A 22,652-nucleotide genomic window follows, 5' to 3' on the forward strand; every position below is an offset into this window, starting at 1 on the left:
ACATCAAAGGGGAGCCACTGTGAAACAGGGGAAAAACGTTTCAAATGTAGCAAGTCTCATGGCTCATGGGAAATGGGGGGAGGCCAAAGCTGTGTCCCAGCTAGAGAACTTGTGTTGAGATGTTTACAGGAGCAAGGTACAGGAGTGGCTGCTGGGGCCTGCTGATGATCCTGGCCAGGAAAAATGGTCGATCCACTTTGGTTTAACAAACCTGCCTGACTGCGTTGGTGGCAGCATGGTGCAAGCTTTGGTTTATCAAACTTGGTCCAGCCTAACACTAGGATCAAGTCAGATCTGCCCGTTGCCTTCGTAGTTTCATGATTACTCACTTAGCTGTCACTCTTGATGAGACCCTTGAGGCCAGTCCCACTGTTCTTTATACCCTTTTTCTCCATCTCCCTGAACACAAAAGTTTTAGCTTGTGATTCTAGATGCTGCTGCTCTTTTATAAAGTGGACCTTGGCCCTTTGTTTGCTCCTCCCCACAGGAGGCCTGTGGTATTAAACCATTTTTTAGATTACAGGACTGTTGCCTTTCTCTAGCTCTTAAACAGCTTCTCCTGCTTTATGTACTGGATCTTCAGGTTCATGCTTTCCTCATCCTCTTCTTCCCTGCTTTGGTGGTGGGTAAGAAATCCAAACCATTGATATTTATCATGCTACCAGTCTGTGGTTAGCCCTGGGGAGGGCAGAACATTATAGAAAATTAATTAATTTTTATATGGGTCCCAATCAGGAATTAGAAGCTTTATGGTAGGTTCAATACCAGCACAGGGTAGAACCATGGGGCTGTCTCAAAGAGTTTGCTATTAAAACATCAGTCTAAGAACAGAGGATTGCAAAAACCCCCAAAACTGGAACTCTCTAATAATTAGTGCTGGGAGTCCACCCACTGTTCTAGCTGCCATGCAGACTGTAGATAGAAGTTACCTGCTGGAGTTTAGGCCATTCATGTTACAATCCCTTTATTTAGATTATCTACCTCTCAGGAAATACATACTTCTGTGATTAGTATAGTGCCTAACAGACTTAGGAACTCAGGCTCTAGTGAAAGACATGCCCGGACTTTGAGTTGAATGGAGATTGCCCTCTTCTGGATATGAAGACGTGTAGGCCCCAATGGCTCACACTGAAAAAGGGTGGAACAAAGACCAGGATATCATCAGCAATTGGAATGAGATGCAGCTAAGGGGATCATTCCTGAGCAGAGATGCCCAAAGAACTTTCCTACTCTTTGTGGTACAGAAATTTTCCATAGGTCATGCTTTCCTTGTTTTCACTGTTAATGGCTTTGAAACCAGGACTGGGATTCCCTAAACCTATCTGCTCTGCTCATGAAAACAGGCTTAACTTTGCCCTCCTTGTATGGAAGCTGCATCTTGAAATGGGCTTTTGCCTATTGCTATTCTGGTTGCTGTCTGCTCTGGGAAGTTCCACCTCCTACAGTAAGAAATCATCCTCTGACTTCCTTCAGGACAGTGTTAAGAGACAACCAATAATCTTTCCTTGTACTACCATTGGCCATCAGATAGCTCTGTCCATCTTTTCCCCACTGCAGCTTCCCTGGTAGATTGGCAGAGCAAGTACACCTTGGGTTTGCATTCCTTTTGTTGAACTGGCCAAACTGAGCTGTCCTGATCTCCTTTTGTAGGACAGGTTCATTGCCCTCCTACCTGCCCACACCAAATGCCTTTTGGAGTTCCCCTTGAACAGGACAGGTGGCTTACTGCAGCTACAACAGCACCTGAACAGTAGCTCAAACAGTTTTTTCTCTCCAGGAAATACTTCATCTGGGACATCCTAATACAGCAGCTGCATTTGACCAGCCAGCTTTGCACAGCCAACTTTGATCTCTACACCTTTTTAACTCTCTAATCATGTATGGCTAGGCAAGATGAGGGTAATGGCTCCAGTGATTAGGGTGGGGAAATAAAGGCTCATACACCTTCATCTCTGGCCTTATGGCAAGGCTTGAAGTAAGAGATTTCACTTTACAATCCTATCCCCTGAGCTTGAAAGAAGCGAGTACTGGTGTTCCTGTCCTCCTGCAAGGGCACAAGGCAGTGCCATGCCTTCCCTAGACTGTCAATATATTCTCTGCTTGCTGTTATAACTGGTGTTACTACATCACCAGCACCCCTACAACATCTGAGCTCACCTGGAGGGAGGTCCTTGTGCTTGTGGTGCAAGGCTGCAGCACAGGAGGTGGCCGAGTCATGGAGCTGTCACTGAAGGACCTCCCGGCCACTGCAGACACACGTGCCTTCCCTTTGCAACATGGCCACCAACACACCTGGTGGTTTTATAACTACACGGTGGAGCAGACGAGATTTCATCTCTTCCTGATGGAAAACCATGTGATCCCGTCAGGGCTGAAATAGCCCCTCAAGGAGAGATTGCAGCTCTGGGCACAGTGAACCCTCAGGAGTGGGCTGTCCCCTCAGGACACGGTGTCCCCTCAGGACACGGTGACCCCTCACGGGTGCATGTCCCCTCAGGACACAATGACCTCCCAGAGCACGATGACCCCTCAGGGCGTTCCCGCTCCCTCACGAGAGGCTCCGGGGTTGCACAGCGCCCCCTGGCGGACGGATGCGGCACCGCCGCACGTGCGAGCCGCTGGGGGACGGGCGGCGCATGCGCGGGGCGGAGAGAGCGCCGAGCGCGAGTGGGCGTGGCAGAGCGCGGCGCGCGCGGCCCTCCTTCCCTCCCTCCCCCCCGCCCCGCCGGCCGCCACCGCCCCCGCCCCGCCCCCGCCCAGAAGATGGCGAGCCCGTGCGGGCGGCAGCAGTGCTCCATCCAGAGGCGCGGCGTCCGCCACCAGCTCGATTCGTGGCGACACAAGCTCATTCACTGTGTAGGTGAGGGACGGCGGCGCGGCGGGGAGGCCGGGCCGGGCCCCGCGGCGGCGGGAGGCTCCGCCGGAGCGGGGGCCGTGAGGCGAGCGGCGCCGCGGCCTGCGGGCCCGCCCCGCTCCCCCTCCCCGTCTGCCGCCGTGAGGCGCCGCGCCGGGCCGGGCCCCGCCCTGCGCCGAAGGGGGGGAGCCGGGAGGGGGTCCTGCCCTGCCCTTTTGTGCGGCCCCTGTCAGCGCCGCGCCCGCTCCTCCCCGCTCGGCACGGCCCGGCCCGGCCGCGGCCCCTTCAAACTTGTTTACGGCGGGGCCGCGCCCGGCGGCGGGCAGCGGCCCGCCTGTCACTGCCCAGGGGCGAGCCGGGGCCGGCCCGCCTGCCCCCGGCCCGGCGAGGCGGGAGGGAGCGAGGCCGCGGAGCCGGCGGGAGGAGCGGCCGGGGAGGCGGAAAGTTGTGGATCGCGGTGCCGGATTGACGCCGTGAATCCGGAGCGGGGCCGCGGGGTTAAAAGGATGTGTGATTGCTTTTCTGTTCTCCCTCCACCTCCTTTTCTTTTTTCCCCCTCCTCCTCTCCTTTGCGCGTTTCTTGTTGGGTAGGCTCCTTGCAATCGAATGTCTGGGGTTTTGAAAAAGAAGTCCCTTTCATCTCGAGTAACTTTTTCCATTCAAAAAACAGATTTTGCCCTTTTCTCTTTCCCTACGAAGAAATTCAAACCTTTTCTGTGGGTCCCAACATGCACATAAACGTCAGCTCTAGGCCAGTAATTCAGTGTGTGTCTCGAAAGAAAAAGGTTTTGAGAACAGTAGATTGTGAACTTGCAGAGTAATCGTAAAAATCCCTGTCTAGAACATTGGTATGTTTCATCTTGTTTGGCCTTCTGTTTCTAATTGAGCACAAATCCTCGTTTTATTTTTAAATATGCAAATATGGCCATAATCTGCCAGTGACTGCTCAGCATAGGTAATCTGTAATAACAGTCACAGATTCACTTTAGTTCCTTGTGTGCAGAGTTAAACCTCTTATTGTCAGTTAGCTCAGCATCCCAGTTCATTATCAGGGATTTGAAACACCATTTTTGGTTACACCGGGATGTGTAACTGCTGTGTATATTTTTGGCTTCATCTAGATGTTTAAATTTCTGTAATATTAAAGTGTGCTCTAGGTGCTTGTTAACTTCAGATTAATTCAAGCAATTAATTTGTTTTACATATGAAGCAATTGAAGGGCAATATGTTACTGAGAAATTCCCACTACATAAAAGTGTTGGGTTTTTTTCCCAACGAATAATTAATATTTCTAAATTCAGTTTGTGGGATTTTATTTTGATTTTATCTCTGCTACATTTTATTCCACCTCTCCTTCAACCAGATGTATTTTACTTCTGTCTCTTTTTCTCAATTCCTCTTACCTCAAGCTGCTGGGGTTCAGCTGTTCTAGTCCTTTCTAAACTCTCTATTTGCAGCATGTCATCTTGTCTTCCTCTCAGTCCCTGCTGCTCTAGCATTGGGTCCTTGAATGCTCCAGTGGAGCTGTCCTACTGCTCGGAGTTTTACATAGCTGTGAGGAGTAAATTTTGGGGGGGAAGAAAAGAAACCAAAAAGGACAGTTTCAAAGCTTCTGTTGAAGATACTGTGTTGCGGTGAAATGCAAGAATTGTCTCTGTTCATTGTGCTGCTCTTTGGGAAAATCCTGGGTAGCTAGATAAGTTTATGTCTACGGACTCAAGGAAAACACTACATTATTGAAGTTCTTAGCAACCCTAAGTGCTAAAACTTAAAACAAACACCCCACCTCCACCCCCATTAATACACACCCTGTTCCATTTCCCTAAAGTAATTTAAATTGCCAGCTTCTGGTGAAGTTGCTTCCTCCTCTTGTCTCTTGCATATCTCTTCCTCATACCTAAATTTGATACGTTTTCTTCTTCCAAAAGATTTCCCTCTCTGAAAGTCCCTCTGTGTGTGTTTAACAAAGGATACTGAGAATGCTTTTAAGCACAGAATATTGAATGGGGTTTTTTGGAGGTAAAGTACAAAACTATTTTAGAAAAAATAAAGTCCAAAGTGTAACAGTGCTCTGTGACTTTTATCTTCATGGCAGTATGTTGTAAATAGTTTCAGCTTCAAATTGATCAGTTTTATGGGGTTTCAGGACCTGCCTCGTTCCTAGTATGAATCTTGCATAAATCGTTGGGTCATGTAAATGTGTTGTTACCTTTTTTGTTTTCATATTTTTATAAAATTATAAAGGATTTATTGCACTTGCCCAGGATCTCCAGCTGAAATTATGTTGTGATCCCCTTTTAGAGCAAGATCCCCTTGCTCTAAATATACCTCTGTCATCTTTTTAAGTGAATTTTGACAATATTCCATGAGATTTGGAAGTAGATTGTTAAGTGATGTAGACTTCTGTTTCACCTTGGGTGTTTGTAGAAGTCTTTGAGAATTTTTTTCCTGTAATAAACACTCTGTCTTCCAGTATTTATGCATCAGTATGTGAAAATCTTTCTTGTAGTAATTAGACATACTCATTCATATTTAGTTCTGAAAGTAAATGAAGTGTGTGGGATTTTCTGTGTTAACATCATTCCCTGAAAAATCATTCTAATACCACACCATGTGGCATTCAGAAGAAGTGTACCTGTGGTTTGAACTTGTGCATTTGGCAATAAATATGGCTTAAGTAATTCACTTCCCCTCTTGTTTCTTGCTTCTGCAGTTATCTGCTCCTTTGGACTGTGGGTTCATGGCAATTTATCAAACTAAGCTTGTGCTCTTAAGAGAGCAAAACCACAGAGGGACTGACAGACCACCTGCCCACAAGGAGCCAATTCAGGGGAGCTGTCCTAGCAGAAAACATCTTTTGGAGGGAGTAGAATAATTTTCTGCTGGTCTAGCTCTCTGAACTGGCTGGCAGGTCAAGCAAATACCAGCATTAGCACAGGGAAGAGTGTGAGAATGCAAAGCTGATGGAAAAGAAAAGAGTGAAAACAAAGCAGCAGAGATACAGATAAACTTGAACTGTCTTGGAGTTGCATCTTTGGTTGTCCCAGTGTGGCCTTTTGTGGGAGATAGCTCAGGGAACTGATCTGGCTGAAACTTTCCTTCATTGTCATGCATTTCATCCCCTTTCTCTGAGGAGGGAGATGGTGAGGTTGGTGGAGCATAGGTCTGTGAGCAGTTCCATTGATCAGTGATGAAGTAAAGGGAGCAGCATGCCATGGCCTGGAGGTGGAAGGAAGTGTGGGAGAAGGGCTGTCTAAGCTCTCTTAGCAGTGACTTGTAATGGGACTGTGGAACCAGAGAGCAGGGGTAGCTGGGACTGGTGCATGGCTCTTGATGCCCTGGTAGGACTTTGTAGAGATACAGTGTGCCAGATCACATCTATTTGATGCTGACATATGTGTTCTCTGTACCAGTCTGAAGTGTTAACATCTTTTTCAGTGGTCAAAAGCAGATACCTAGACACAAAGGCATGTGGTGATTTTAATTTTTTTTCCTTCCCCCAGACTCTAATAATTTTTTGTTCAGGCACTTGCTGAATTTGAAATGGTTGATGAGATTGGATCTGCTAAAAATGGGGAGTTTGAGGAAGGAAATAACCCACAGATCCCTGAAACCCTCCTGACACCTTTTATACAGGCAGTTAATAGCATGGTAGTGCTGCGTGATCACTGGAGTAGTGTGAGGTGATCGCATGCATTTCTTCTAGCTGGTGATGCTTAGCCCTTTGTTAAATATTAGCTGTACTCTTGGAGACTCCCTGACTGAATTATGGTCTGTGTTGGGGGTGTGGGGGCGGGGAGGGAATGGTTCGCTACTCTTCAGAAGTGATCCTAGTTTTGGGAGCAAAATGAGGATTTCAAGGGAAAACTTGTAACATTCTCGTAAGATTTCCAATCATCTTGAGCTCTGCCAGTGTTACATTGAAATGCTGCTTAGCTGTTACACTGTCAAAATAAGCTGAAGTAATTTTTTTTTTTTTAAGTTATTGTTGCTGATTAAATACTGCAACCTAAGTGCCTGATCTCTTTCTGTTTAGCTCGTTGTATGGTGGTGGTCTTCTGTGACCTTGGATACTTAGGATTAAAGTGTGGATTCTAAGGAAGAAATATGATACATCAGGAAGTGTTAGAATATAATAATAATCAAGAGAAGGTGTATAGCAGTTGAATAATTTTGAAATCTTTATTACTTTTCTTATCTTGATTATGGCTCCTGTATAGCTCCAGCCTGTGTGTGATATGAATTAGCTGCTGCTTCCAAACAGTTAGCTGTGTTACCTTGTTTTGGAAGTAGGCTCCAGTCTTCAAGTGTTTAATGTGGCTCTAGTTCAAAGGTCAGATTGTATTTCTTTGTTCCAAAATGAGAAAGCTTATTATAGCTGTGATGTTGATGAAAAATAATAATAAAAAGCAAGTTAAAGTTTAAATGTAGGGCTGTTCTATACTGGTGTTTGTTTTATATACACCCCCAGCTTTGTCCCCAGCAAACGTGAGTGGTACTGTTTGCCTTATCTCAACCTGCTGGCAATGTAGCTGCAGCTTGTGGTTTCTGTTATTAATATAAATCCATTGTACAGCAGTTTTACAGTATAGTAGCTGAAGGCTCATTCAAGAAGATCTGTTCTATGCTCCAACATTTCTGCTTGTTGGCAGTATGAATAGAGGGAAGGAGAATTACCCTTTTATTACAAAGTTATGCCAGGAAAAGACTGAGGCAACTATCATTTAAAAATAAAAATCCTTCATTGGAAGGAGTAAAATTTACAGTGTGATTTTTAGTTTTACTTTAAATGTGCATGGAAGGATGGTATGTGTCTGAAGAACAGTAGAAGTTGAACTGCAGGGGATGAATCTAGAATCTAGGTCAGTTTCAAATTCTTTGAATTCACTACAAATCACTCTGGATTTGCCCTTGTTTCCCTGCTTGGACATGGAGAATAACTTCTATTCTTTCAGGGACGATGTCAACCAATCAAAAGCATACTCAAAAAAATTATTTGTAATCATTTTGAGTTATACCATGTTGAGGTATTCCTCTGATGCCTGTGACATGAAATTTCAGACGAGGCCTAATAATTTGGGTTTTTTTCACATTCAACAAAAACGTATTTTAATTTGTGTGAGGTAATAACAATCATTGCAAGGTGAGATGTTTCCTTCTTGGGATATGTTTGTCCTGCAGCAAGTATAGGCATTTGGACTTTTAAGCTAAGAAATAATAACATTCAGAATTCATCTGCTCTAATAGAACTTCAAAAATTAATCACAGTAATCCATTCCGTGCATGTAGAAAATAGTAAGACTCCATCTAGATAAAATCTTTTCAACATTTATGCTGAAAAGGATGTATATATTACAGATTTACAGCTTTGTGATACAGTACCATTTTAGAAGAGTACTTGAAGGACTCTTCCAAAATTTGAAGCCATTTCTTGACAGTTTGTGCCATATGTTGATGATAGTCCAAATGCTATTATGTATTGAAGTCCAGTAACTGCACTTTAATTAATAATGGGTGATAAAAAAATCCCGATTTCTATGCTCAGTTGTCTAAATCCTTATTATGTGGTACTTTTGTGACTCAACAGTCTGCCATCTTAGGCTATTGTACATCCAGGCAAGTACTGTCATGTGTCCTTATGGGGTTTTGGGGGTTTGCTTGGTTTTGTTTGCTTTGTTTTAGTCTGAGAACATGTGTTCTTTCATTGCTATTGTAAAATCACATCGAGAATACTTCCTAGAAGTCAATTTAGGCAAGGTTTGAGGAAAAACAGGCATTTAATAGGGTTAAAGAAAATTAGCTGTCTTACTGGTTGGGGCAGAGCAAACACTGCTGCAGTATTTTACAGGTGACTTTCCAATCCTCTTCCTCACCCTTCTGTGTATACATGTTTTCACCCTTAAGAGGATGAGGCTTTGGTTCTCAAAGGTTGCTGGCATAGGTATTTATAACTCTTTGAGAAATACAAAGCTTTTGGGATTTTCTGACAGCAGGGTTGGATGGGATGGGCTGAGCCAATTTAGGGTCTTCCTCTGGCTAAGAGGGACGTTAGTGCTTATTTTTACTAAACTGACAGAAGTCTGCAAAACCAGCTAATCTTCTGGTGATGTTCAGTAACCTGAGTCTTCCTAGGTGGGAATGAGATGATCAGGAGAGCTCATCTGAAACACTCCATGGGATCCCATCTGTGGGGGGAAGGGAAGTGGGTAGAATAGTCTATTCCAAAGGCACAGAGTCTTCTAGTTTGTATCTTGTTTCTTGTAACCATGCTACAGACAGTGGTTATGTTTGACAGTAGCGCTGTCTAAACTGGCTTAAATAGTCCCCTCTGTTCAAGCACAACTATGTGTGGCAGCTGGGTGAATCAGTTCCCTGACTAGACCTGACTGGAAAACAATTTTTTTTTTTTCTTTTTGGCTATAACATCTGCAGAGGAAGAAGAGGCACAGAGAGTGAGGAATTGTCACACATGCAAAAATATATCTTTCACTGAGTAGGTGTTAGTTTTTGTGTGCTTCATGTTCATTGCAGAAGTAGGAAGGTTGAAGCAATCTCCCTCTTCGTGGTCTGTCCCTGATAATGAACTGTGGGCTTTGCTTTCCTAACCAGTTTCTCTTTAATAAAGTTGCAGCTTTATACCTCCTCTCCTCGTATCTCTGCAGGCCTCTGGGGTTTCTCATTTCTCTCTGATGAATCTATATGGCCATTTTGGGAAATGAGAGCTTCAGTGTCTTTCTTTTTCTCTTGAAGAATGCCTTACTGTTATTTCTCTGGATATCTTTGAGTCATTTACCTTTTTCCTCAGATTTAGTTCACCTTGTATGTTGTATGTAGTATCATGTGCTCTTTATGGTGAGTTGACGAAAATATTGAACTCTCAAAGCTAAGTAGGAGATCTGAGTTACACATCAATGCTGCTGACACATGAAAGATGAAGTAGAGGTTATGGTTTTGCAACATTTCTGTGGGACACCAGTTCCTCTATGGTAAAATTGCTACTAGATGATGTCTCCATGTGTTTTTTTCCACTGTTCCTACAGAGAAGAGAAAGGATGGTACTCCTCTTGCATTTTCTAGGAGGGGTGGCAAAGTGGCTGCACAGGGAAGACTTGCAGGAAGACAAAGGATATTCCTTATGCCCTGAGGACCATGATATTTTATGGGAGGGAGTAGAGGGGGAGAAAAGAGGACTGGACAAGAGCCTAGTATTCATTAACAAAGGAAGCTTTCAGAAGCTGAATCCAGCAGCATGGAAAGACATCAGAGGCCACCAGACAATCTTAACTCTTGAGCTGAGTTTACTAATGAAAACTTTCCTGGTTATCTTTGATTACTTTTTGCATGCACCTATAGTACAGGTGTTTCACTGTGTAACTGGAGAGGCAAGTCCATCTAATGTCCTTTGCCCTCTGCTGCTGCAGGAGTGGTGGTCGTTTTGAAAATGGTTTAACTGTCAGAATAAGAAGAGGAACAGGTAGTCAATAGTCAGAGTTCTTAATTTCTTTATTTCTTTTTTGTTGGTTGCCCTAACAAAAGGATGTGAAAGCTTCAGCCCACAGCCTGTAGTTCCCTGCTCTTAATACTTCAAGGCTGGTTCTTAGTGCTGAGGCTCCTGTGCTTGTGGTGGTGTCTGTAATAAGTCTGTAGCAATGTGCTGTTTGGTTCCCTTTGCTGCTGTGTTTGTGTAACAGGAGGCAGCTTGCTATGTTACCTGTGTAATAAACTTTTGAGTTCAGCCTGCAGCCTTGCAAGGACAGGTTACACCTGCAGCTGTTAAACTCTCCACAGAGATTCATGTACACCAAGCTCTTTGGTGGTCTGCTTGTGCTTAATGTGCTGACTAACTTGCAGGTCAGTTTTGAAACTTTGTCGCAGATTAGTCAGAGTAATGGAGTTTTGTGCTTGTGCACTTCATGTGGAGAGTCTTGTGATCAGAAGAGCCCTCTCAGCCTGTGCCATGTTTCCTGTAGTCTTGGGCTTCTAGAGAAATATTTTTATATATTTGAATGGAGAAAATAGATTTACTTTGGTTTAAACAGCAACCTGACTTCTTGCCTTCTTTGGGAGTTATTTGGTCCTCATTATGAACAAGTTGAAGTTAAGCTAGTGTTACAGCAGACCTTTGTCTGAAGTTTGGTCATCTCCTGGATTAAGGTCTGTCATTGTGACAAAAATGAGGAGAGCTGCTGTCTAGGTGATGCTTTATCAGGGACTTCAGATGTGTTTCTGAGACCATGCATAAAGAAAATTTTTGCAGAAGTGGATGCTTAACTTCCATTTCACTCTGCAAAAGCAAGAGAATAGGAAAGCATGGGGGTAATTTCCTTTTCTGATCTAAACAAACTTAAAAGCAATCTTAAAGTGGCGATTCCATTTACATCCTTCAGAATAGGAGGAGCATTGCTACCTTATACCTAGCTTTCTCTCCTATTTTAAAGTCATTAGTGAAACTTAAGTTTATATGATAGCAGAATCTCTCTTCTGGGGTTTCTCTCAAGGGTCTTACTTTTATCTTATGAAGAAAAAAAAAAATCTGACAGTGTTCACTTCCAAACGAGCATTGAAAAACTTTTCTTAAAAAAAAACTACTGCACTTTTGTGTCAGCGATCATTTCTTGATCTAATTGTCCTTTTTGGTAAGTAAGAGGAGTGTTCCTTGCTGGTTTTAAATGCCCTTTGGAAAAGTTATGCTCTTATTCATCTGGAAGTTGAAAGTTTCAGTTACCTTAGTGGTTATTCTTTATCTGCATGCTGTACCTTACTATCTTTCAAAATATTACAAGATTAAGAAAAGGATGAAGACATGTGAGGGAACATATTGCAGAATGTGTTGTGTAAGACAAGTGCACTGAGTCTTTGTCAAAACGAAGTGTCAAAGTCTCTTGAAGGGGGAAAAAGTAGTTTTTTCCCTAAAATATTTCCCATGAATGTTTAGTTTATTCTAACTTATACTTGGTGGGCAAAATTGTATCAAGTATAACACTAAATTTGGTATTTCTGGTTAAATGCCTAACTACTGCCCACACATTTCTCTTGGTTTTTTTATGCTTTTCTATCATCCTTGTCAATCCTGTGCATTCATACAAAATAAGAAAAACATAATAATCTGTAACTGTACAGTAAGATGCTATGAGAACCTAGTTCTTGTATCTTACAGGAGTATTTTTGTAAACTCACAAAATCTAATGCCTTGGTCTTGCCTCTGCAGTTTTTCTTGAGTGATTTACAGTCATTTGGGAATGAATGGCTTTAGTGCTCAGTTGACACAGGCCATGCAGAGGTCCATTTTGCATATGATTTTTTGAATTCAGCAGAGATGCTGCATTTATTTCTTGAACAACCCTAAAGTACTGAGAGAGCTGTGTTTTGCCAGAGCTCTCTTAAAACAGTGTTTTTCAATCTGAAGTTGGCAAGAAGCAACTATGGAAAAACAAGGCTATTGCCAGTAGTTTAAATTGTGTGGCATTTTTATGCTTTTCGGGATTCCACAACTTAAAAATTACTGCTCGAAATGATTTGTAAATGAGGGCTATTTTTCCTTTCCAAAGTGGCTGTAGGTGTTAACGAGTATGAGCTGATACTTAGTGATCTATTAGATTAGTATTGATTTTTATCTTTCCTTCTTCTTATACTTAGCTATTTAAAAGTATATTTTATCCAAAAATGGATATCATGGAGGATACTAAGTCTGGAAAACTTCAGTTTGAAAGCTGACTCCTGAGAAAAGGTTAGAGTGGTGTTTAGTAGGTCTGTTTACAGAACTGCACTCTGTGAATGTAGAGCTTCTGCATTTTCCCTTCCAAGAATCTTGCTATGAAGGCCAAACTACTGCTAGTGTGTGTTAGATCTAAAGATTTCATTGCATTCCTCCCTTACACGGTTGTGAAAGGAACTTTAAATATGCAGGCTTGAGCGTAAACTGACATAGTCTCCATGCAGCGCATTGGCAGATGCCCTGAAACAACAGGTAAACTGCCTTTCGGGTCTCAAGAGGACATGGATTTATTTATTTTAATGACTAGAAGGCATTTGAAGTATAGGATGGACGCTAAGCTGTTTGGTAATCCCTTAGTGCACTGCTGTTCTGGGTATCAAAACCCAAATAGTCTCCACCCTGGCTACTGTCCACCTGACTTTTTTTGCTAGAACCATAGCTGAGGTCACAGTTTGAGCATGCTAACAGTACAAAATTGAATAGAGTTCAGAGGTTACTCTGCTCAACAAGTTACTCAGTTTTAAAATAGATTAAAATTTGACTTTGTATGTTAAAGATGTTGCAGAACTGCAGTTGACTTTGCCATGAAGGCTGCACTCCTTTCCTATGACAGATTGATTCTTGTTCTTAAATCATCTGTTTGCCTGTGACTAATCTTGAATTTGTATCTTTCTGCTGCTTGTACTTTGAAGTGAATTCTGTGCTCCAAATAAGAACAGCAGACAGGACTTTACGTTTTCTCAACTCCTTGTAGCCCAAGGACTGCTCCTGGCCCTAGGGTAGGAAATGCCTTACACAGCTTGGTATATAATGGGAGGTGCTTGAGAGGAAGGCAAGAAGTCGATCACAGCTGCTTTGGTCTATACTTACTGGCATGGTGATGAACTTTAGCAGCTAAATGCGCTTGTGATGACACCTCAGAAACTTCAGAAAGTAAGCAGTTATTTTTGGAAACTTTTTTCCCCTCAGGACTAAAACTACTAAACCTACTTAAAAAAAAAAAGTCTACGCAAAAGCACTTTTTTCCCAAGAAATCGACACCTTCTGCTTATCATGTTTGTGGGCATTTCAGCATCCCAACCTTATATCCCTCTTGATGTTTCTTCTTGTATTTCTAGTGTCTGAAAGTTGGAGGGCTTTCCATTGCTGTAAGGGAAGAAGAGAAGTTAGTTCCTATTCAGTTAGGGGAAAGAGATAAGCAATCCTCTGATCTCATCTTTAAGGCAGATGGATCTTTGCTCTCAGCATGCCATGGTGCTGCCTAGGGGAGTCTTCATGATTCCGCTGGTAAGCAGCAAACAGAGCTAATTTCTGAGTTGGTTTGTACTAGCAGGCTTGAAGGGTTAAGGGTGCTGAATTTATTGTGCAGTTTTGAGAGTCTGTTGGTGGTGTCAAAAATTTCTCTAATAAATAAATAAATCATGCTCTGAACACTGTTTGCTGCCCTGTAGTTTTGCTGGTGTAGCTCTATTTGGTCCAGTTTTAAGCTGGGTTGTGAAGACAAGGTTTAATAAGCCTTGGCTCTAATGAGAAATCTCAGGTTAGTGTGAACAGAGGCTATGGGACCTTAGCTGTGAGTGGGCCAGAATGAGAGCCATGGATGTGGGTGTGTGGAGGAATCCCTGTCAGGGATGTCCTTACCTCTGAGCTAGGAACCGTCTGTTCTCAGTGACAGTGAAAGGACACCAGTGCCTGCAGGAGCACCTCGTGGCTATGTGTGACAAGTGAGGCTCTCCTGAGGATTAATTCCTGCTTTCTGTCAGCATGGCAGCCAGCGTGTAAATGTGCTTTGGCTGTAGTGCAATAACTGCCTCACCCTCTGCTGTCAGTCCACACTCCTGTAGGGCTGGGGTCTAAAGCAGCTTGAGTCAGGTGGTCTTAGGACATTGATCTCTTGCTTCAGATGACCTCACAGAAGGTCATAAACTTCCTGTTGTTTTCAAAATGACATGTAAAATACTTGTCTGTGGGCTTTCAAACACCTTGCTATGGCATTGTTTAATGCTTCTCCCTGCTAGTTTTTTTTTGAGGGGAGGTGGAGATGAAAATGAACTAACAGGACATCATAGCATTGAAATATCCTAAGAGTTTTTCTTGGAACCAGTGAAGGAAAATGAATGTATCCTCAAAACTAGGTCTCTTGAAAATCCAGCTTTAGCATAAATGAGGATGCTTCACAAAGAATGCTTTTTGAAAAGGAGATGATGAGCTTTAATAGCTGTGTAAAGACTAAAGTTTCCCAAATACATCTTAAAGCATTTTTGGGGAATGGTCAAAATATTTCCCACTATAGAGAAAAAACAGTTCCAGGTAACTAACTACCTGATCTTCCCATCAAAGAGAAAAGTGTATTCTTTTGAAGCCTTTGCTTATTAAAGTTCTAATGTGAAACTTGAGGGGGCAGTGTTTGGGGAGGCACTGGTGGGACAAGGTAACAGGTTCTGGTGGGTTTGTTTTGGTTTTTTGGTTGGTTGGGGGTTTTTATTTTGTTTTGGTTTCGTTTTGTTTTTGTTGTTTTAGGCTTAAAAAGTCAAATGGAAGTCACCATCAAAAAGCTATTCTAAAAACATACTGTTTTCAGTTAAAGATTTAAAGGTTAGGACAGCATAGGGATGTGCCTAGATAGGTTCTCTGAATCTTTTTTTAAAGGAAATTAACAGAAAATGATCCTCAAGAATATCTAATAAAATTACTGTTGGCTTTTGAACTGTGAGTTATTCTTTGTCCAGAATGAAGTTAAACATTATGCTATTTTTTAAACTGTATTGCATGACATTAAGCAACTTTCTAGAGGGTCAGATTTCTGAAAAGGCATGAAATTACTCTATTTGCAATATCACTCTTTTGGTGAAAAATATTGAAATGTATTAATTAAGTTTATATACCCTAGAAGTGATGTTCAGTGTTTGTAGAAGATGCTATAGGAAACATTAAGCAGACTTTTTCCTTTTTAAAATAAAGGAGAGATTATGCTAGAGCAACTGTAATAAAGCATTTCACCCTGATATTGAAGAATCTGCAAGTCCACATTTCGGTCCTTGCCAAACTGCAATTTAGTGTTACATTTAAAGTAGGTACAGGTTTGGGCAGTAACTCCTACCATAATTTCTGAGAAATCACAGTTGTTTGTCTTTTAACGTAAATGAGCAGTATGGGAGAGTATAGTTGTTTAATGCTGACCAGTATATAAGATTATTCAGGAAACATTTTGGTTCCACCACTGGTGAACAGAATACGTGTCCAAGTGATGCATAGCAGTAAAAGTGAATTTCTGTATAAAAACACAGGTCATGGTTGCACAGCAGTTTTTACTTTCATATAGATTTAAAATGCTGCAGGAGAAGGGTGATCATACCACTCCCTTTGTGCCACTGCCCTCACTTTGTGTAAATGCGCGCTGGGTTGGATCAGGAAACTGATCCCTGAGCCATCTTGTTGTGTTACTGTGCAAATGTGAGATGAGTGAGCATCTGGGGGGATGGGGAGGATGAGTGGGATCAGCTCTTTCAGTGGAGAGGTGGATTTATCACGGATTAAAATGCCAGGTGATCAGTAATCATAGCTTCAAAACATTGAAGACATGCTGCAGAATGAACTTCCCTGTTACAGTAACCTTCAGTTTGCAGTAATCTGTCTTGTAGTGACTTGGGATGAGTGAATTGTGGAATTTTGAGTTTTCTTACTCTGCTTCTCATAGTTAACAATTTTTGTATAGTATATTTTGCAGTCATACATTTTGCATGCATTTTACTGCTGTTTAATTTTTATCACCCTCCTTTAATGCACTTGAGTCAGGCAAGCCTCATTTTACTCTTGATGCTGCCTTATTAGTCAAAGTGCCTTAAGTTGCAGTAAGTCTTGAGCAGATAAAGATCTTTATCCAATATGTTTGTTTTTCATAAAATTAACAGGAAGTTACAGAGAAACTCATGCTGTAATTGGGACATTACGGTCATCACTAGTTAGCAAAAAGTGGTTTTCAGGGAGAAACCAGCTGACTCTATCTTTATATCCCCTAGTAGTCATTCTCCTAGGTATTTCCTTGTTCTGGTTCCTTTGAAATAATGGTAGTCTAAATTCTCCTTCTGAACTAGAGTCAACACATTTTTGAATGTTGGCCTAAAGGAAGGGATTCTCTTTACCTCTTTGGGTAATCTGTGTATTTGGGCTTTAACAAAATGACAACAATCTCTGCTAGGGTACCTTACACCTTAGGTTTATAATGTCAACTAGGGAGATGGGCCAGTGCTGAAACAGCTTGTTTGGGGTCAGTGTTCTCCCAAAGAGCAGGGGCAGTGGGTTTCTAGCCTCTAGAACCTCCTGGAGCTCAACCCCTCATTACACCAGACTTTAGAGCATTCTTGGTCTAGTGCAGTATCTTCCATTTTCAGTGAAAACAGTCCTTGCCACGGAGGGATGCATAGGTTTGGACTGGGCTTTTTATGTGGTCAGCCAGTCAGGATGCATATTCAGCACTGGTTTAGGGATTTTGTGTTAAGACAAGGTTTAAAACTCTCATAGGGCTTGCTTCTAAATGGGCGTCATTAGGGAGAAAAAGCAGGTAGAGCTAAGGGCAGTTAGCTCTTGTGCTGAGTTCATCTGCGATTCATCAGCCAGCAACTCCTGATGGCTGACCAAGAAGTATGACAGGGCTGTGTCCGACCAGCCCTCTGTTCATGAGAGGGAACTGGAGCAAGAACCAGACCCTGGTAACACCTTTCTGCTCATTCAGCAGTGGGTCCCATTGCCTTCCATAAGAGCTGTGTGATCTGTGTGCTGCTGGCCTCTCCTACAGGAGCATGGGTCTGTCCTGCTCCTGTGTGTCTCACCTGTTCTCTGAAGCACACTGTGCCAAAACCTGTGGACCATGGAATATTGTTGACTCTATCTCCTTCCTGTTTTAATAGGCCTTGATTTTCCAGCATTTTTACTGTACCATGCATCTCACATGGTTTTCATTTGCAAGGAGTCCAGTGCAGTTATACATCTGACAAACTGGAGTAATTGCATGCTGTTCTTTAACAGACAATTAAGCAGCAGCTACGCTTCTACTTCTGAAAAGAGGCTTTCTGTGATTTGCTGGCAATGCTTTTCGTTGATGGCATTGTTTAAGTCATCTCCTTGTATTGCCACTTACACTTTTGCCCTTATTGGAATTGGGATTCTGGGTTAGTTAAACCTTTGTCTTAACACAGAACACCCATTCTCATGGAAGGTGAACTTATAGAAGTTACTGCTTAAAAAAAAAGAGAGAAGTGAGGGGTGTGTGTGCAAAACCACTTATCCTTTCTGCAGTCTCATGAACTTCTAGCAGTGTAACTGATGCAGTGTAGGAGTAGGACTGAGTGATGGAGTAGAGAAGGAAAGAGCTGCAAAACCTGCTGTTGCTACTGCTCCAGAGACTGTGCTTTGAATCTGTAAAGTGATTAGACTTTGCCTCTATGAATCTTGCCTCATGCTAGCACTGAACTTTTAAAAAGGGCAAAAGATTACAGAGATAGTTTGCTAGTGTCCTCTGGTACAAAATCAGAGATTAATTTTTGTTATATCTGAAGCCTTGCATCTTCCTGAAATACACTGAGTTCTTCAATGAGATTATGTGATTCTTGGTTCTGTACTGTCTTTATAGTTTGAACTAATTTAAAACCTAAGCTATGTTTCATGTACCTTTGGCTTGAGGGATACCTGGCAACATGTTGTTTAAATCTCCATTGAAATATGCAGGGCTAACCAATTTCTGTCACAGATGAGGCAAGCTGGTAGGAGCTGTTTTGTTCTTGCCATCACACCACAAGCAGCAGCTGAAGATGTGATTAGGATGACTTATTTCAGAAATCACATAGCTTAGCAGTTGTCAAGAAGAGGGAAAACCTCCAGTCTCCTGTTTGCTTGTGATGATGGGATGTATAAACTGGAGCATAAGTCTCCATGCTGGAACTTCTCCTAATATTCAGCAATATGATAGGCAGGTAAAATGTGGTAAAATGTTGAACCTTTTGGTTTGGGATGTTGTTTTTTTTTGTTTTGTTTTGGTTTTTTTGTTTTGGTTTTTTTTTTTTTTTTTTTTTTTCTCTGTGGACTGCCATGAGTACATGGTTGCCTCATGGAACCCTTGTTACCAAGGGAAACAAATTCTGTAAAATTAGCCTATTTTGTTAATTTGGGAATGAATCAGAATAAATGGTTCTTAGTTTGTGTCTAGAAATATTTCTTAGAAACAGACTTGACAATCCTTGAAGATGTATGCTGGTTACTGTAACTTTTACATTTACATTTGTCTGCTGTGGGTGGGGAGTCTCTTGTAGCCTTTCTAAAGGCAGAGTCCATGCTTTCCTCCTGTTATCTTTACTATTAAAGCTGGATAGTGCTGGCATCTGCCTTGATGGATGAGTAGATGTCATTCTTGGGAAAAGTAAATTTAAGGCAAAAGTAAATGGTGAAGGATTTTTTTTTTAAATTCTTCTTTTTAGTAGTTGAACTAGCTGTTTTGGTTTATTTTCTCAAGGACCACAGGAATAAATCTGAACAATGCAAGGTTGAGTTGCACCTGTAAAAATGGATTCGTTTTCTTAGCTTCCTCCTGTTCTGCACAAAGCCACAAGCAGCAGAAGTACTGGAAGAGCCTGCTGCGTAGGCTTATGCTAACCGTATGTTAACTTTGCTTAAAAAAATTAAACCCTACCTCCTGCAGAACTTGATTTGCCATTGAGAAGAGCTTTCTACTTGCTGGGCATGAAGGGGAATTTTTCAGTCCCTGGCAATTGTGCAGAGATGGCTATTGTTATTGGCTCAAAGACTGTAGAAAGAACTTTAATTTCCCTGCTCTGTTTGGTGCCTCTGCAACTCCAGACTGTCTTTCAATGCAGATATTTAGCTGACTGTCCACTGTTGCTGCTTCTAGGTTCCTTTCATTTTGCATTTTATTCTGCTATCCTTGTGGTTCTTCTACATTGAGGGTTTGGAGTTATTTTTTCATGAGGTGTTTTTGTTTCCAAAGTAATTCTGTTTTTTCTCTGGGTCATTTATGTATTTGTCTTCACTAATGTTTGCAACATCTCCAAACATAGTATCCTCTGTGAATTTAACTAACGTGCTGTTTACCCTTTCTTCCAGATCCAGTTTCTGATCCTACTTCCACATTTGGGAGTATGCAAGGGACAAACACATCTCTTTGCGTAGCTTGACTGGATATCCCAAGACTAGGATGTTAGTATATTTAAACATTTTTTTTGCATTAAAATGTTGCCAGTATCTTAATTGCACATAGACTATTATTTCTTAAATGTAATTAATTTTATTGGCATTATGCATATTCAGAAGCTTGCTGGTAAAAACATTCTGCAGTCTGACTAGTGCTTATTGGTGACTTTAAAATGGGTGCAGGAGTAAAAAGAATTTCAGGGTTGCTTTTTAAATGAGCTTATTTAGTGTTACAGCTTTAGCACTCATTCTTGAGTGTTGGCTCTTTGTGTAATAAGATTAACTGTAGGTTAATCCATGAACATATAAAATTTTTAGACTATGTTCAAGATAGTTATGAAAGACCATTTCAGACTTCTGAATGCATGGAGATTTTTAAATACTTGAAATAGTCAAATATCTACAGAAATACTTGTATCAAATAAGTGTTAACAAAACCCAAAATTGCACACTGAAGTCTTCTTCGATTCCCTGCATTGCAGGTCATATTATTATTCTGGGACTTGTAAGGAGCCAGTTGTCTGGAAGAATAAGCCCTATGCTAAACTATTTTTGCAGATTTGATAATGCAGCTTTCTTAAAAATGTGTTTTGTGATTGTATCACTACTACAAAATGAGGTATTGCATGTTTTCTGTTATGTAAATAATTGTATGGAAATAATTAGCAATTCAAAGACAAAGTCAGCATTAAACTATGTGCTGTTTTGAAAAATGTTGGGTCTTTGACTTGGCTTCTCTTGGGAGTGTTCCATGTGTTCAACTACTGCTGTATTTAATTGAATTACTTATTGAACACTAATATAAGCAAGAATTTAAAATACTGAAGTCACTAGGATGCTGAATACAGTGTTCATTGTGGAGCTGTGGATTTTGCAGGTTCATTTCCAGCTTTAGTTTTCCAGTGTTCTGTTATTTTTCCCCTGTAAATAAAAGGAAGCTTCTCTTCATGAGGTTTGAATTTCTTTTGTTAAAACTGCTGCTGACCTTCTTGGCTGTGATTTTACAGTGATTAGATATAGTTTCTCTGCTTGGATTTTAATTGGTACTGTTCAGCTCTGTACATGGGTTATAAATCCAGGTAAAATTGCAATTCTTCTTTAGCTTGGCTACTTTGGCAAAAGAAGTTGTTCTGCAACACTTGTTCTAGTATACCCCTGCATTTTGTTTTAGTGTCTGATTTCCTTCACTAATACCTCTGGTGTTATTGCTGTGGTTTTATAGAAAAGTGTGTTTTGGTCGCTACAATGTGTTCTAGAAGTTTAATATTCCTTGAACTTGGAAATATTTATGGTGTCAAAGATAACTTTTTCGAAAAGTTTGCTATATTTTAAATAATTTTCAGTGTACTTAAGATATAAATTTATGGTAGTGGAGAGCAGGGCACTCACATGAAGTAGTTATTAATGCTTCTTGCACACGCAGTCATCAGTAATTTACTGTTCCCTCTTTATGCCATACTTTGTGCATTACGCGTGCATGATAGTCTTTTTCTTTTAGAGAAACTTATGTATGAAAAATTATGTAGGGGAAGAAATGACTTTAAGGGAAGATATTTACAAAGTGTCATAGACATCACAAACATTGAATAGTTGTTAGTGCTACTGTAGACTTTTAATCCCTTAGGATCAGATGATTAGGGTGTAGCCTGCAGAAGCTCAGTTTGCATCAAATTCCTTTGCTGTTTATATGGCTGTACTGCTGGCATTTCCTAGCTGTGGATTAGGAAATCCATTTCTGAGATTTTGCTCTGAAAGAACAATTAAGAAGTTACAAAAAGAGCTGCTTTGATTATAAGTGGACAGTGATACTGATCTTAAAAGCTGAATCTTCTAGCAAAGCAGCACTCAAAATTGGGAAGGGTTTTTGTTGTTTCTTCTTATAAAGGTTGTACCGGATACTTCAGTTTCTGGTGAATATAGCAATACAACAGAGTGAGCAAGCTTGAAAAGATTTGTGTATAGGTTACCTGGAAAATTTAATTCTGATTTGGAACAAAGGACTAACTTCTGATTTGGAAGGCTGAGTGCTCTCCCAGTGTTTCTTCACTTAGCATCAAAGAATTGTTTTCAGATCTTCTGATCATCCTAGTGATGACAGTGACTACATTCTTTGAAAAGATCTGAGGGAGGTGTAGCAGGTTTACTAAGACCTTTTTACTGAGATACTAAGTGTAAAATTAGAGCAAGACTGGCTGTTGTAGAAGTCTTATCTTCGGATGTCTTATCTTTGTAACTGTTTGTTCTTGACTAGAAACCTGTTATTTGTTTAACTGTTAGCATATCCTGAGATTCTACTGCAACACAGTGACATTGAGAAACTTAGTGTGCAGAAAGTATGGGACTGCTGTCTTCTCTCAAGTTCAGATCACAAAGGATGCTTTGAAGCAAAGAACTTCAACTAGATTGGAAACAAATGTGTGAGGGTATAGGGTGGCCTCAACCAAAGTACAGTGGATTAAACATTTGACTAAAGAAGGCCAATTATATATGCTATATTTCAGGAATTCCAGAAGGTCTAGAATAAATGAGATGGAGAAGACAGCAGTGTCAAAAAGCTGCACATAACTGCTTGGTTTGAGGAAGACTTAAAGATGATGATAGGAGCTGAAATTACTATGTATATAACTCAGGTGCACTATAAGCTGTTAAATATACCATTGGACACAAAATTCACTGTAGCTATCCAGAAAAGGTACTTGGGAATAACTTTGAAATACTGAATGGGCATAATGAAATCTGTGTTCTTTATCATGTTACTTTTGCATCAACCAAATCCCAAGGGATCTTTTCTGGCTATGATCTTCTCTTCTGATCTAGGAATTATTTCAGGTATCTGTCTTTAATCTGAATAAGGGAAAGGCAGTCTGAGAGAGCAAACAGCTA

General features: G+C 41.2%; 1 protein-coding gene across 1 annotated transcript in view; it reads left to right on the forward strand.

Moving 5' to 3' along the window:
* The first annotated feature begins 2,757 nt into the window (after window positions 1–2,757).
* The window catches only part of LCOR (ligand dependent nuclear receptor corepressor), a 57,349-nt gene continuing 37,454 nt past the window's right edge, over window positions 2,758–22,652 (forward strand). Inside the window, exon 1 of the mRNA XM_053983716.1 lies at window positions 2,758–2,860. Within this exon, the coding sequence (XP_053839691.1) occupies window positions 2,764–2,860 (97 nt within the window). The 5' untranslated portion in view covers window positions 2,758–2,763. The remainder of the gene's footprint in view (window positions 2,861–22,652) is intronic.

Source organism: Vidua macroura, chromosome 8 (genome assembly GCF_024509145.1).
Source record: "Vidua macroura isolate BioBank_ID:100142 chromosome 8, ASM2450914v1, whole genome shotgun sequence".
Lineage (NCBI taxonomy): Eukaryota > Metazoa > Chordata > Aves > Passeriformes > Viduidae > Vidua > Vidua macroura.